This window comes from Lissotriton vulgaris, chromosome 5, assembly GCF_964263255.1.
Source record: "Lissotriton vulgaris chromosome 5, aLisVul1.2, whole genome shotgun sequence".
Lineage (NCBI taxonomy): Eukaryota > Metazoa > Chordata > Amphibia > Caudata > Salamandridae > Lissotriton > Lissotriton vulgaris.
Window position 1 is genome coordinate 1503908248 of NC_141693.1, and position 14114 is coordinate 1503922361.

At 45.3% G+C, this 14114-nt stretch overlaps 1 protein-coding gene across 3 annotated transcripts in view; it reads left to right on the forward strand.

Annotated features, from left to right (window-relative positions):
- Positions 1-14114, forward strand: part of LOC147712865 (uncharacterized) — a 244564-nt gene that overhangs the window by 125088 nt on the left and 105362 nt on the right. For all 3 annotated transcript variants that reach the window (XM_086923527.1, XM_086923526.1, XM_086923528.1), the window contains exons 3-5: positions 7619-7854; positions 9696-9799; positions 10258-10313. In XM_086923527.1, the coding sequence (XP_086779653.1) occupies positions 7619-7854; positions 9696-9799; positions 10258-10313 (396 nt within the window). The remainder of the gene's footprint in view (positions 1-7618; positions 7855-9695; positions 9800-10257; positions 10314-14114) is intronic.

Genomic DNA, 14114 nt, shown 5'->3' on the forward strand with positions numbered 1-14114 from the left:
CACATTCCAGAGCCAACCAGACCAAGTCCAGGTGCCTGGATTCTGGTGCATCTGGTGAGCTATGTTATGAAGCCTTGTTATTGCTTTATATACTGATGGTGCGTTATTAGGAATAAACACACAACAACTAGATCAGATCACTCTACAAGCGCCGCCCCTATCGGCCAGGATGACGTCAAGTACAAGGCGGTTTTGAAGAACAACAAGTCTCATAGCAGACTGCTCTTCGGTCAGGTTACCTAAGGCAGAAGTAGTCTCATTCACTACTGCTTCAAGAGTTCGTGTTAACCTGCGTATTATCTTGCTGTTTTGGACGGGACCTATGAACCAGAAGTATCCTTTAATATAATCCTTATACTGGTCCCATGCTGACTCAGAATAATCGATAACAGGAGGAAGGTCTCTCTTATGTCTTACATGCACAAGATGTGAATTTCGATGAAAATCGGATGGGGCTAGAAAAACAGGTGGCAGTAGGAACGCAATATAACACGTTCCATCCCAATCTAATGGCAGACGTACATAAGCTGTCTGACCACATATAAAATAAGAATGGCGGGAAGCTTTGAAAGTAGACTTTCCTTTATCGCTGAATTCGACCACAGTATTACAATCACTGTGTCCTAGATGTACTGAACCATTCTTTCTGACGCATAATTCACCTTTCACTGGTAAAACGGTTATAAACGGCAAGTCCGAATTAGTCTCGGACTGAACGTTCAGAATCATAAGGCTAAGGGTAAAATTACCTAGTCCATACACTTAATTTTCTAGATCAGTCCCTGTCCTTTGGGGAAGACCGTCCTTGTCAGGGAAACATGCTTGATTCATAACTGTATTCAGGTTTCCCCATATCCAATTGCCTTGGGAAACTGTAGACTTACTGTCTAAGGAGGACATTAAAGTAAACCAGGCTCCGCACGAACCATTATGTGTAAACGGATAAGGAAAGAGGGGCAGAGCTCCCTTGTTTGAGAGTAACACGATATGGTGTAATATGCATACAACCTACATCAGTCGTACCTTGTGCCCATAAATGCTGTGGTACATTCTGCAATCTTGGATCAAAATCTCTCAACACATAATGTCCTTTAAAATCACGTAAAAACAATCTCACTCCTTCCGGAGAACAACAAATCACTGCTCCCAGCGCTTTCAATGTTTTTATACCAAGCAAGTTTTCTGGACATGATTTCGTAAGTAACAAGTCAGTAGTACGGGATAATGGACCAACCTCTAGGGAAACTGGCTTTGACACTTCGTTAACAATAGGCTTTCCTGAAAATCCCAGGGAAACATTCTGTGAGCCTGAGAGGGGTGCCCCTGGAACCTCGTCATGACTGATGGTAGTTCTGCTCGCCCCTGTGTCAATCAAAAATTTTCTGTCTTTCCCTAATACCTGACTATGTACATAGGGACCCTCTTGATCTACAGGAACCTCGATAAGGGGCAAGCCAACCACCCTCTCCAGGCTGTTTCATGAATACTGTTGATAATCGGGGTAATCTGACTGAGCATACTGGTACATTTGCTGTGTAACATGTTGCGTGGCAGCGATGGGTTGGGGTACAGCTACTGTCTGTTGTGTATTCTGAGGAGGTTGCGTGTTCTGCGGAATACTTTGTGGAACATGTTCTTGTCTGGGTGGACGCGGTCTTTCTTTTGTCTTGCCGCTAGCGATATTGTGTCTTAGAACGGCACATTCGTTTATATAGTGACCTGGCTGTTTACAATAATTGCAATTCCCTTTAACAGGAACTGCAGGATGACTGGTCGGTGTTGTACCCCTCTTCTGACCATCAGCTGGGACAGACTGGGCAACTAGTACTTTCATTTTCGTGTCTTTCATACGTCTCTGTTCGTGTTCTTCTCTAATTCGGTTTTGATGATACTGTAACATTTGCAACATTTGGGAAGGGGTATTAGCCTGCCATGTACTCTCAACTTTCAGTACTCTATTTTTAACCTGTGGTAAGGAATTCTCTACTAATTTGGTCACAAAAAGATGTGGATACGATTCACTACTTGTTTTCAGGCCGCTATTAATAATGAAACATTTCTCGAATCTGGAATAAAAGTCACTAGTGTCTTCGTCTTCTTTCTGTTTGCAGGCTGAGATAGCATCCCAGTCTTCCTTTTTAGTTGTCAATAACCTCGGCAGGACCTGTACTAATAATTCTGGTAATGCTTTAGCTTTTTCCCCAAGACCAGTACCAGGGATTCGCGTATTCTCTTCGTTTTCCAATTCTGCCCAATCAATCTTTTTCTCACCCACTTCCCATTCTTTTTCTTAAAGTTTTTCGTAAATGCCGGCTGGCAACAGTACCTTTAACATTTTAATGATATCGGGATACGTATACTCTCCCATGCGGAGCATATCTTTTAGTTCACGGTGAAACCCTGCTGGGTCTTTATCATGACACAGCACTTATTTTTTCATTTCCAATAATTCCATTTTGGTCAAGGGTGTGTATACAAATACTCATCTAAGCTCACCCCCGTCTGTCCGGACGGGATGAACTTCTCGTAAAGGATTCTGTCTATGTAAAATGTTTTTCTTACTGGGGGTGGAACAGGAACGAAATGTGGAGTCAGGAAAGTCCTGTATTTGTGTCGCTGTTCTAGAATGACATTAATTAAATCGGTACCTAGGCCTCTCCATCTACCTAGCAGTAACTCTTCCAATATATTATATAAGGGACCTGGATCAGAATGCTGACTTTCATACAATGTAATGAGATGTTGAATCATGTACATACCAGCTAGTCGCTGTTCGTCTGGGGAAACATTCAAAAATGTTTGCGCTACTATGTCATCTTTATATACGCTAGTATTGCCAGCCCATTGGACTGCTGACCTGGCTAGTTCCTGTTCATGCATGGTACTAAGTTCACTGTAACCTATTCGTTGTTTCAATACTTTATCAGTGGCTTGGAATAGATGTTCAAGAGAACATTGTTCTGGTACGGGAGAAAGAAAATGTTTCTTTTTTTCTAGGCGTATGGGTTTGTCAAAGGGTCTCGCCCTACCTACGTACGCTATTCTACCTGCACCCGCAGTTTCTATATCGTCGTCTTCTGAGACTTCATCGTCCGCTTTCTCGGCTTCTCTCGCTGCTTTCTCCCTTTCGTGTATGTCTAGAATTTCTTTACGAATCTTTCTGTACATGGATTCTATACAACCTTGTTTACTATGTTTTCCATCAGCTATGTTGTCACTCCATTTTATCAGGACTTTCATCTCTTCTTTGTCTTTACCTGGCTGGTCTTGTTCCCTTATCAAACAATTTATCAAAAACTGTAGGATCATATTTTGAGTCTCCACCTTCCTGTGTGCCATGGCCTCGTGAATACTTTCTGGTCTCTCCCCCGTTCTAATAAAATGATATATGTTGTCTAAATGTTCCCTCATCTCTGGTAAAATAGTCAAATAATTTGTAACACGTCGTATACGTATTGAATATAATATCATCTGGTCTTCGCCTGGTACTGGATCATATCTGCAATCAGTAAGGTACTGTTTAAGGGCTGCGTATGTAGTTACTTTTGGTGTGCGTTGTAATGCTGCTTCTCTTAATGTTGTTCGTTTTACTTGAGGCGGGGTGACAGGGAGACCTCCTACTGCTCCTCCTGAAGTGTGATCGTCAACTATTAGTGGCTGTGCTGTCGCTGGTGGTAATGTAGCTGGTAAAGTAGGTGTAGGTAATGTAGGTTGGTCCTGGGTTACAGGTGGATTAAAAGGATTGCCAGGACCAGTGGCAGGAGAGACAGTGGGGGGAATCGTGTCTTGAACAGGGGGATGAATAATTGGAGGAGGATTTGTATTTGCATATTCTGGGACAGTGTCATCTAAGTAAGAAGAAAGGAAAATATCTTCTGCGGTCTGTTTATGACGGAGTTTAGTTGGAACCAGGGGTGGCGGTAAATTACTAGGTACTTCCGGGGTGGCCTTAGGTAGGCCCTCGGCGAGAAGGGGGTACATGCCTTTCATAAGGGCATTTCTTTGTCGGTCTAATTGTTCTGCTCTAACTCGTTCACCTTCTTCTAATAGTTCTTTTTCTTGGGCTTTTTCTGATGATTCCCTACTTTTCTCTGCTTTCCTAATTTCTTTCTCTGTTCTTCTATGCGCTTCTTTACGCCACAATTCTATGGCATCTTTCTGGGATTGTCTGGCTTTCTTTTTCCACAATGCTTCTTCTACTCTCATGATGCAATCCGCATCCCATGTCCCTGAGACAGGCCATCTATATTTCTCTTCCAGATCCTTGGTATAGTCAACCCATAAGTCTAAGTACAGTATGGCATCTAAGCCATGTTTATGGTACATAAAATGTCCGGGAGTGTCCCTAGGCGGGACGGGAACTGCTTCTTCGAGTATCCCTTTCCTGGTTCCTATCTGACGTAATTTCGAAAACAGCGGCATATTTGAACTTACTTGAGCGTGAACACAATAAACACAGTAATGAATAGCAAACAATCATTCATACCACGACATTAAACACATTAAAACATTTCAGACTGATACTACCTGGTACATAGAAAAACAAAGTCTGGAAATCTCGAAACTAGAATACTGGATCACTGGATGCACTGCTAAAACAGTACAGACATACCGGTCCCATAAAGAGACACGTCATACCGTATCCACCTAAGTGAACACGTCTGGACCGGGTCTGTGTACCCAGACCCGTCTTGACCGGGCACAAATTAATGAACCCGTCTAGATGCGTTCCCAACAACGGTACTCACCGGGAAGCAAAAACTGAAGGCCTTGGAAACTCGACACTGGACTGGACTGGACTGCTACGGCGTCTGGCTGCTACTACGCATGCGCTTCGGAACAGGTGGGCCTCCAGATACCTCGGACCTTGCTCTCTCGGCTTGGGCTCTGGTCGGGACTCTCCGCATTCCTCACCGCCTCGTCTGGATGCCGGACCGCAGTCTCCGTCTCCTCCGTGGGCCTGAGGGAGATAGCAGGAAAACCCGCAGGTGTGCACAGGAGTCAGTCACGGCTGTAGAAGGGGTCAGGGGCCTGCGTTACATCGCCAGCGCGTGGGGAAGGGGAGGGGTCCCTGTTCGGGCGCCAGATTATGTGGTAAATAAAATTACCGGGACTATTTTTCTATACATTAAATGACAATAAGGATAACTCAATAAAATGAGAGGCAGATTCCGTGATATCTGAGTCATACGGGCTTTAATTAAGTGGCTCGAGACACTGGACATCGAGTTCCATCACCACTAAGGTTCAGGAAGGGATATTCAACATTTTATTATCACACATTATATATAGTAAAACGGTATAATTGTAATGAATACAGTAGGCGTAACAAGTGAAAAAGAGAGTGATAAGAACACATGGGCGTAAAAGAGGGCGTGTACAGGGGCGTACACGGAGGTGTGTGCCGGAAACGTCAGAGAAGTGTCATAGGTGGGTGGATGCATAGAGGGATTCTGCAGGGTCAGCAGAAACCTTTAGCATGGGTGCGTGCGCAACTAAGCATGACTTGTACTAGGGAGAGCTGGGGGGCTTGACTTTAGCACTAGTAGAGGAGTCTTGGTGTCTGGGATGTCAGAACGACCTGCACCTATAGCATATCTGGTATCTTGTGTTTGGAGGATGTGTTGTCTGAAGTAAAAGGTCTCTCGGGCAGAGGCCGTACATCACTGAATGCTAGTGCGTGCATACGTGTCTTGGTACAGTGCGCGGGGGCCATGGGCCTACCATGGTAACGGGTTCGGTAAATTACTTGCAAGGAGACAGGAAAGCAGGGCCCTTTGCTCTGCAGCCGGGAATATGTTTACCTATTTCACTAGACTGGAATGTGTTTTCGCGGAGGCAGAGCAGATAACTGTAAGCAAAATACCATATTGGCAGGCAGGCCAGGCCGAGCCGGGCACCGCTCGCTGGGCAGGAAGTAAGGTAGAGGTCAGGGATGCATACCTAAACTGCAGCTTTCAGAGACAGAAGAGACTCGGAGCCTAAATTAAGGGCCTGGCTCGACTGAGCCAGAAAAACGTGGAAAACCTGTGCTTCGCGTTATTTAATAGTGCACCATGTAAATGCATTGGAAACGTGGGCCCTAATGCGGAATTGGTACTTTATACATGAAGGGCTCACTAACTGACATACTAACATTAGACGGAAATACATTTGCATTATCATGGCGGACACGGGAAGGAAATTACATGACCTACATGGGACACGGGAGCATGGATAGGGTGCGAGTGGGGGTCACACTGACTACCTAAAAATTTCTATTTCCTCACCAAGTCTACGGCAACTCTCAGTTTTATGGTTGTTCTTTTATCTGAGGAGGCGTGTCAAGGGAGAGTTCAGCAAGGCAACTGCTTTCCAGGCCGTCACACGCGTCTTCTCTTTCCCTCCCTCCTCCTCTCCCACCCCACTCTCTCTGCTTTTCCTCTCCCTCCCTCAAGTACTGTTTGCAGCTCGTTATCTATGTTGACCTCCCTGTGCAGAGGATGAACGGGAGAGCGGGTGGAGTTGCCAGCACACCTTGTTTCAGCTTGTTTGTTTGCCCAGGCATTAAAGGGGGAGAAGCCTGGTCCTTGCAGAGCGCCGTGCACAGTCTGTTGAGAGGATGTGCAGTGAGTGTGATGTAAACAATCGGGGTGCAGCGCGGGCTACGGGGGGGGGGGTCAACAGAGATCTGAAGAGTGAGTGAAGCTTCTGAGGGAGGGTCGATGTGCTCTCTGCACTGTAACTGAGGCGTGCTGTTGTCCAGTACAGTGTCTGTGCACTTGGTGCAACGTACACTGCTGGACGGCGTCCTGTGCAGTGAGATGGGATGGGCACCTTGTAAGCAGCGATAATGTTGTATTCGGGTGCTCATGGTTCACAGTGTGAGCCTGTGCACAGAAGGCTTCCATGGTGAGCGAGGTGCACTTTCTGCACTTTAAGGCGTGATGGTGCTCAGTGTGTGTGTGTGTGTGTGTGTGTGCACACGTGTACTACAGGTCGGCGTCCTGTGAAGTGAGATGGGATGGGTACCCTGTAAACAGTGAGAGTGTTGTATTCCAGTGCTCACAGTTTGAGTCTGTGCACAGTGAGGCTTGCATGGTGAGGGAGGGAGGTGCGCTTTGCACTGTGAGGCGTACTAGTGTTCAGTGTACGTGCACACGTGTACTCTGGGTTTGGAGTCCTGTGCAGTGAGATGAGCGCTCTGTAGACAGTGAGCGCGTTGTTTGTTCGTGGTACACATTAGGAGTCTGTGCGCCGTGAGGCTGAAGTACAGTGAGCAGCCAGAAGGCACTGAGTGTGGAACTGAACCTCACCAGCAGTGACACTCTCTCTCCTTTGCAGGGGGCTGAACTGAGCACATTCCACCATTTGAATAATGCTTCATGAAGGGATTAAAAAAAAAAACAATAAAATATTTAGAATACCAAGAGCTCAAAACAATGTAATTGCGAGACCTATTGCATTGTAAATGCTTGTTTTACTTGGTGTGCAAGCATTATCCAACTGTTTGTTTTACCTTCTTTGTTTTAGTTTGTGTTCTTTCCCTTAACATCTTTGCATTTAAATTCAATGTCAGTTTTCCATTCTATGCTCCTTTTTTTTTTCAGCTAGTTTCTTTTTATTTTCCTCCTCACAGCCTAGGACAGCAGCCCGCGCTAATTACCCCAGCAATCAACAGGCATACGAGGCTGGCAGTGGTTGGACACAGGGTTGGCCTAGCACCACCCAGTGGGGATACACATGCCCGCAAGTCCCAACCCCACAGTTCCAAAGCGGCTGGATTCCCAATGTAGGCCCACAGCCAGGAGTGAACTGCCCTCCAATTGGAGTACCACCACCTGTGGTCAACTGGAGTGGCTACCCCGCTGTCAGGTGAGCCTAATGTGGCAGGCACTGCCATGGTGATTTCTGTTGGTAAGGTTGTTGTGACAGTGAAAGTACGGGAAATGTATGAACTAAAGTGGGATTGGTAGCTTGGTTTCCACAGGTTTTCCACAAACCGAAATGAGTATACGGTCGAGGGTGGGGTGGCTGATACTACCACTGACTCGTTGACTCCGGATAGAGCATCCTTACCTATGTCCCAGCTGCACTAACTGAGCTGAAGTGCCACTAGAGCAGTAAAGCTACAATCTCATAGCGGGAGAGGAATGTGGTATCCTCTTATTGTCAAGTGTAAATGAGTGAAGCATGGGTACTTCGGCATGATCCCTTAGTAACCTCTGTGGAGAAAAATAGTTTTCGGTTCTTATACCAACGTTCATGCATTCATCCTCCATCGCTTTCCATAATGGGCCATTGTATGACTACTGATCTTGACAGCTAATCTGCCACTAGATGGCTGCCCCTCCCACCATTCTGAACCCTTCCATCAATTGACACTTCGCTTCTCTGAGGGCATATTCATAGGCTCATCTGGTCACCGAGCTGTGACCCATTTCCTGATTGTAAGCAGGTTACTAATTTGGTGGCAGTTCTTGCCTGCCCGAAGATATGAAACCTTAATCTTCAGCACTGAAAATTGTCTAAATTCACCATCTATACTATTTTAGACCAATCCAGCAACACCCAAATCCTTTCTGGTGAGCTTTGGAGCAATACTGCAAGTGTATCACAGGCAAAAGCCCTACAAATACATCCCTCTTGAAACAGAAATCTAAATTACACAAACATCCGTGTAAGAGTTATACACATATGCAATCCTTTTCCAGTGTTTTTGATAAAAACATTTGATAATTTCTTATGGGAAAAATGTCAGTATGACACTGGGTGGATAAAAGGTATAGGGCCCAATTTAGAGTTTGGCGAACAGCGTACTCTGTCGCAACAGAATAACCTGTCCACTAAACTCTTGATCCAGCCTCCCAATTTTGAGTCTCGAAGATTTCCAGATTTACACTGGCAGAGTAAAATTTACTTTAGGTGCATAAACCTTCCTCCAGCAATGGGGTGAGTATGGGCCATCAGAGGTCAGCCATCCACCCTATTTAGAGTGCACAGTAATGTTTTTTACTGTTCTCACTGCCAGTTAAAAAGAAAATGACCCACGCACCATGGGACAAACCTACAATGGTGTCGGGAACATTAGTTTTTACTTTTCCTAAAACAAACTCCCTCTTTGGTTGATTGTTTTTGGGAAAGTAAAAATATTTAAAAGTTTGCTGCAAGCATCTGTTACCAATAATGGATGCACACCAAACCTTTAAATTACTTTGTATGAACCATCAGGATGGCGGTTCATACAAACCCATACAGTTCACTGCACGGCCGGTTGTGAACTCTAAATTAGGCAGGTGGACTCCAGATATGGTGGCACGCATAAAGTCCTCCGATACCCTAACTGCAATTACTTTATCGCCAAACTCTAAATCCATGTTCTGCTCTTCTCAAATTGGAAAATGGGATCCCGAGGTTAGCCTATATTTTATCATTTAGCATTAATGTAAGCTCTTGTTGTAGAGGAAATTAAAAAAATAATTAGAAAGGGAGTGAGGTGACAGACAGCAATTAGGCAGAAGCTAACTGGCCTGCTTGGTAGACATGTGTCATTTAAAGGCTAGCATGTGCGGGACACAGTTTGTCACATGGATTTGCATGTTGGTGAATCTGATGTCAGTCCTCCTGCTGAATTTTCCCACCTGACTGCTTCTGGTATGTCCCTGAAAGAAGGCCTGACTTTTGTTTAAAGAAACAATTGTTCTTTCTTGCCTCAGTTATCCAGTTGGCCAGGAGGAGAATCAGAACAAGGAAGGAGGAGACCACGTGAAGAATGGTTGCGCCGAAGGGAGTGATTTGTCTCTCTTTATATCACACTACTGTACGTATTTATTTATTTTAAGTTCACCTCTACATTTTGAATGTCTGATATGTTGCAGCCCCTAAAACAGTTGTCCACTATGCTTTGCAAATAAATCCGCTAAACAAAAGGAATTATGTTAAATAAAGCTGCAAGGCAGCAGCTCTCTTATAGTGTTTCAAGGCACCGCCCTGTGTTTGATTAGCAAATACTCTTGTTTGATCTAGGCATCGGAGAGTACCCTACTTTGGGTTGCCAGTTAACTCCTGTACTGCTTGTTATGTACCAGTCAGCCCCTGTGAGGCAGCTCCAGGTACAGCTAATGAACCTCCAAAACCTCCTTATGGGGGGCAATGGCAGATCCTCTGATGAAGTGGTAAAAGCTCCTATTATTCTGGCCTAGGACTCTACTGTGTATTCGGCATTTACTATTTCTGCTTATGTCATATATCTTTCTACCTTTCTCTCTCTGTATCCAGGTAGCCCTAAACCTGCTAGACATTTGGTTCCTGTGTCTATTGGCGACAAAGAGCAGGTAAGCCCTTCCGTGTATACATCATCCCCTATCCTGGGAGGTTTCACACCCAAAATTGTAATTTTGTGTTCTGTACTAAGGACATTATCGCAGAGGATTTTGGATCACTTTCCAGAGTTTTGCATAGTTTAAAATAAGAATGAAACCTTTTTAGGTCGAACCTAAACAGCGCTTGCCCAGTTAGGCAATCTGTTGTATCTACTTTGTTGGGTCTGACTCCTCCTTTGCATTGGATTGGCTTCTGTGTGTGTCATTTCAAATTGCAAGTGTGGTAATGGCTGATGGTTGGTGCTTGTCCCACCTTTCCATACAATTTAACTCCCATGGAGTATTGCCCCGAGACCGACCAGTGACTCCCACACTGCTTGAGTGCTTTTATGTTCTTTGTTTTTGCCTGAATGCGCTTTGGTTAGAAAATACGCTCACCCGATGTTAGAATACCTAGCCTTTATTTGGTAATGTACTTGTATTTTGTTTTTGCTGGCTTTCTGTGTGCATTTTTCCTTTTATTGTGTAAAACAGATTAATGTGTATTTTGTAGGTTTTCATGTAAAAAATGCTGCGAAGGTCCGTTGGCACGCATGTTGGCTTGTTAATTTTACACCGTATATCTTGTTATAATGCAACACACACTTTAGGCATGCTGCTATGCTGTCTATATGTTTGTAGTGTATTTGAGTGCCATGTAGCAAACCTCTACTCAGCCCTTCCTGCATAGCATCATCGATCTAACGTAGCCAATGCGTGTTTGTATAGGTTTAAACACGAAATGTTGTAAATGTCGCCTTCAGATGTTAACTCACACAATTGTGCTGTTTACCACCTACAGCAAATGTTCCTGATTACCGGTGCCTTTCTAGTCCGGGTCCTCTCCCACACCAGCAAACTAAACAAACTCCTTCCCTCGCTGCAACACCTTCAATGCGGCATACCTCCCTTATATACAGGCACCCCATAATAAGGTGAAAATCTGGCCTTTACCTAATGCAAAAATGCTTCCAAGGTCTATCGCCACGACACCAGCCACTTCCCACCATGGCAACCACACTCCAGTCATGCTTCCCATTTGTCTTCTGCGCATCTAGGCGCTAGTTTAAAACCACCCAGACTGCACACACAAAGCCCTTACTGTTTATAGCACATACAATAGCACCTTTGAAACCCAGCCCCCCATGCCAGGAGCTGGTCCAATGAAGCCACTGCATTCCTTCGTGCCCCAAAACAGGCTACAAGGCAAACTCTTGAAAAAATAGGGGTGTATGGTGCACACCAAAGTGTTGACAATTTTTACGTGCTAATTCAGTGTTTCAAAAAACTGAACAGAGGTGTGCTACGCAGTGATCTGTGGGCTGCCCGTCCCACATTTAGGTACATGTGGAAAAAAAATCAAGCACAGTGATTGCTTGAAGCACTGAGTGCACCATTACCTGAATATATACAAAGTTTAAGATCACTTTTTCACAATCTTTTCAAGCGAAATCCAAAGTTATTAAAAAAAATACACGTACCACAGAAAGTTCAAACAAATGACATCTTTGTTGAAAAATATTCCATGCGGTACTCGGAACACATTACAAGAAGACGAAGATGGCCGAGTTAGGACCCGAATGATATCAAGGTCCGATAGTGGTAACTTGTACGTGAATGATTTGATCGACGGGTGAGGACCGGCGTAGCCCGTGTCCATCCAGGAATGAATACCCGGTCTTTAGAATCCCCGGTGGAGAGGTGTGGCTCACTGGTTAGAGGCGGCAGACCCGAGTGCAGAGAACGGCCCGGGACCAGGGTTCGATTCCCGACGCGGCAGGGTCTTGGACCAGGATCAGCAGACTGATAATTCTCGCATCGGTGCCTACTCCAACCAGGGAGCACACTCGGCAACTCTGGGCATTAGCTTGCCTCATCTCCACAACGGCCCCACACAAACGCCGGGGATGCCTGGTTTCACCTTGGAGACCCCCAGGAGGGACTATCTCACAGGGAAAGCCAGGACGGGTTCCCCAGCGGTCTATAGCGCTACGAGGCCTCCGGGTAGCAGTGCGCTTTACAAGACACAACAATTTACAATTTACAATTTAGGCAACATGGTTTAACATCAGAATACTTTACCTGATACAAGCTGCCATGCAGAATAATTTAACATAATATATGACCCACATGCGGAGCTGGGAGACGTCTTATTTCCTGATGGAGATGGCCCCCCTCTAAGGGCGTGTGCTGCATGGAATGGAGACTTTGAGGAGCCCCTAGAGGATAGGAAATAAAGAACAGCGGGCGGGCTCACACACACAGTTTTATGCAATGGCCTCTTTAGGCTTGTCCAATAAAATGATATGCACCGCACCTACGTGACCACAGAGAGGTTACATTGCATGGCACTGGATCCCACGGGAAGGTGCCAATTTCCTGCATCTGGCGTGGGAGTGCCCTGGGTTCTGGCTCTTTTGGACTGCGGTGATGGAGAGGGTAATGAGATGTATTTGATGCCGTGTGAGGCTGACGCCTTCCCACTGCTTGCTGAGGCTGATACGATCACCTTAAAGGCAAACCAAGATAGCATACAAGCTCCTACAGTTAACAATGGTGTTAGCACGGCGAAGAGTAGCGAAAGTATGGATGGGAGTGTGGGCACCCGAGATTACAGCATGGTTGAAAGACGCACGTGAATGGACGCTACCTGAGAAGGTACATAAGAAAAGCTAAAAAAAAAGGGATTTAAGGTCTTGGAGGGTATTTGGCCACGATTTTTTGGATGAGTGGCCACAAACAAGTTCACATAGTCAAATGAGAATAGGCATGGGCTCAGAGGGAGATATGGACTAGAGGTCATGCACGGTTAACTGGATGCTCACAAGATTGCCCAAGCCATGTAAACTGTCGGGGCTATGTACTATGCAAGATGTGTACATGATTATGCTCTTAATGAATGCTGATACTGGTTTTACACCCGTTACATGTGTTGCGTAAACCGTTTAAAAAAAAAAAAGTTAATAAAAAAAAAAATCCTTAACACAATATAGGACCACGGCCACATTTATATAGATATTTAAAAAAATATACACTACGCTTTATATTTCAGCACAATTGCATTACTGCTCATGTTTCATTGGTCTCGTGCGTGCATATTCTTTTTATTAGGTAACACTATGTTCGAGGCATATGGGCTGCAGATGGTACATTATGAATAGATCGCCATCTGGTGTTGGGCTCGGATGATTGCACTTGTTTTTCTCTTGGAGAGTCTTTTGTATCTTGGTGACTCCTCCTTTGGTTGCTAGTGCGCATGGGCATCGGCTCCATCCTTAGATTGTTTTTTTCCGCCATCGGGTTCGGATGAGGATTGAAGCGCTCCAGATCGACTTCGGAAAGAAGTGACTTTTCGGCGCGTATTCCCTTTCCAATTCGACGGTATTGTTATCGAACGCGATTTCATTTCCATTCCGACGCGTTTCGACTCCAACATCGAAGAAAAACTTTGATCTACGTCGACGAACAGGAGGCCTTTCTCGACGTGGTCAAGCCCGGAGTCCATGGAGAGGACTCCATTTAAGAAATGTCCAACGTGTGGTGCTAAGTTCCCACACAAGGACCTACACGAGGTGTGCAACCTCTGCTTATCGCCTGAACACGAATCCAGGGACTGCGAAGCCTGCGCAGCATTCTCCTCCAAGTCGACGATTAGAAATCGTCGAGCTCGAAGACAATGAGGTTTCCAGAATGCAGTCGGAGGCGATCCCGGAGCTGTTCGAAGACCAGCACCTCGATGAAGAAGAGGATCATGAAGAACAGTCGGGGTCGGAA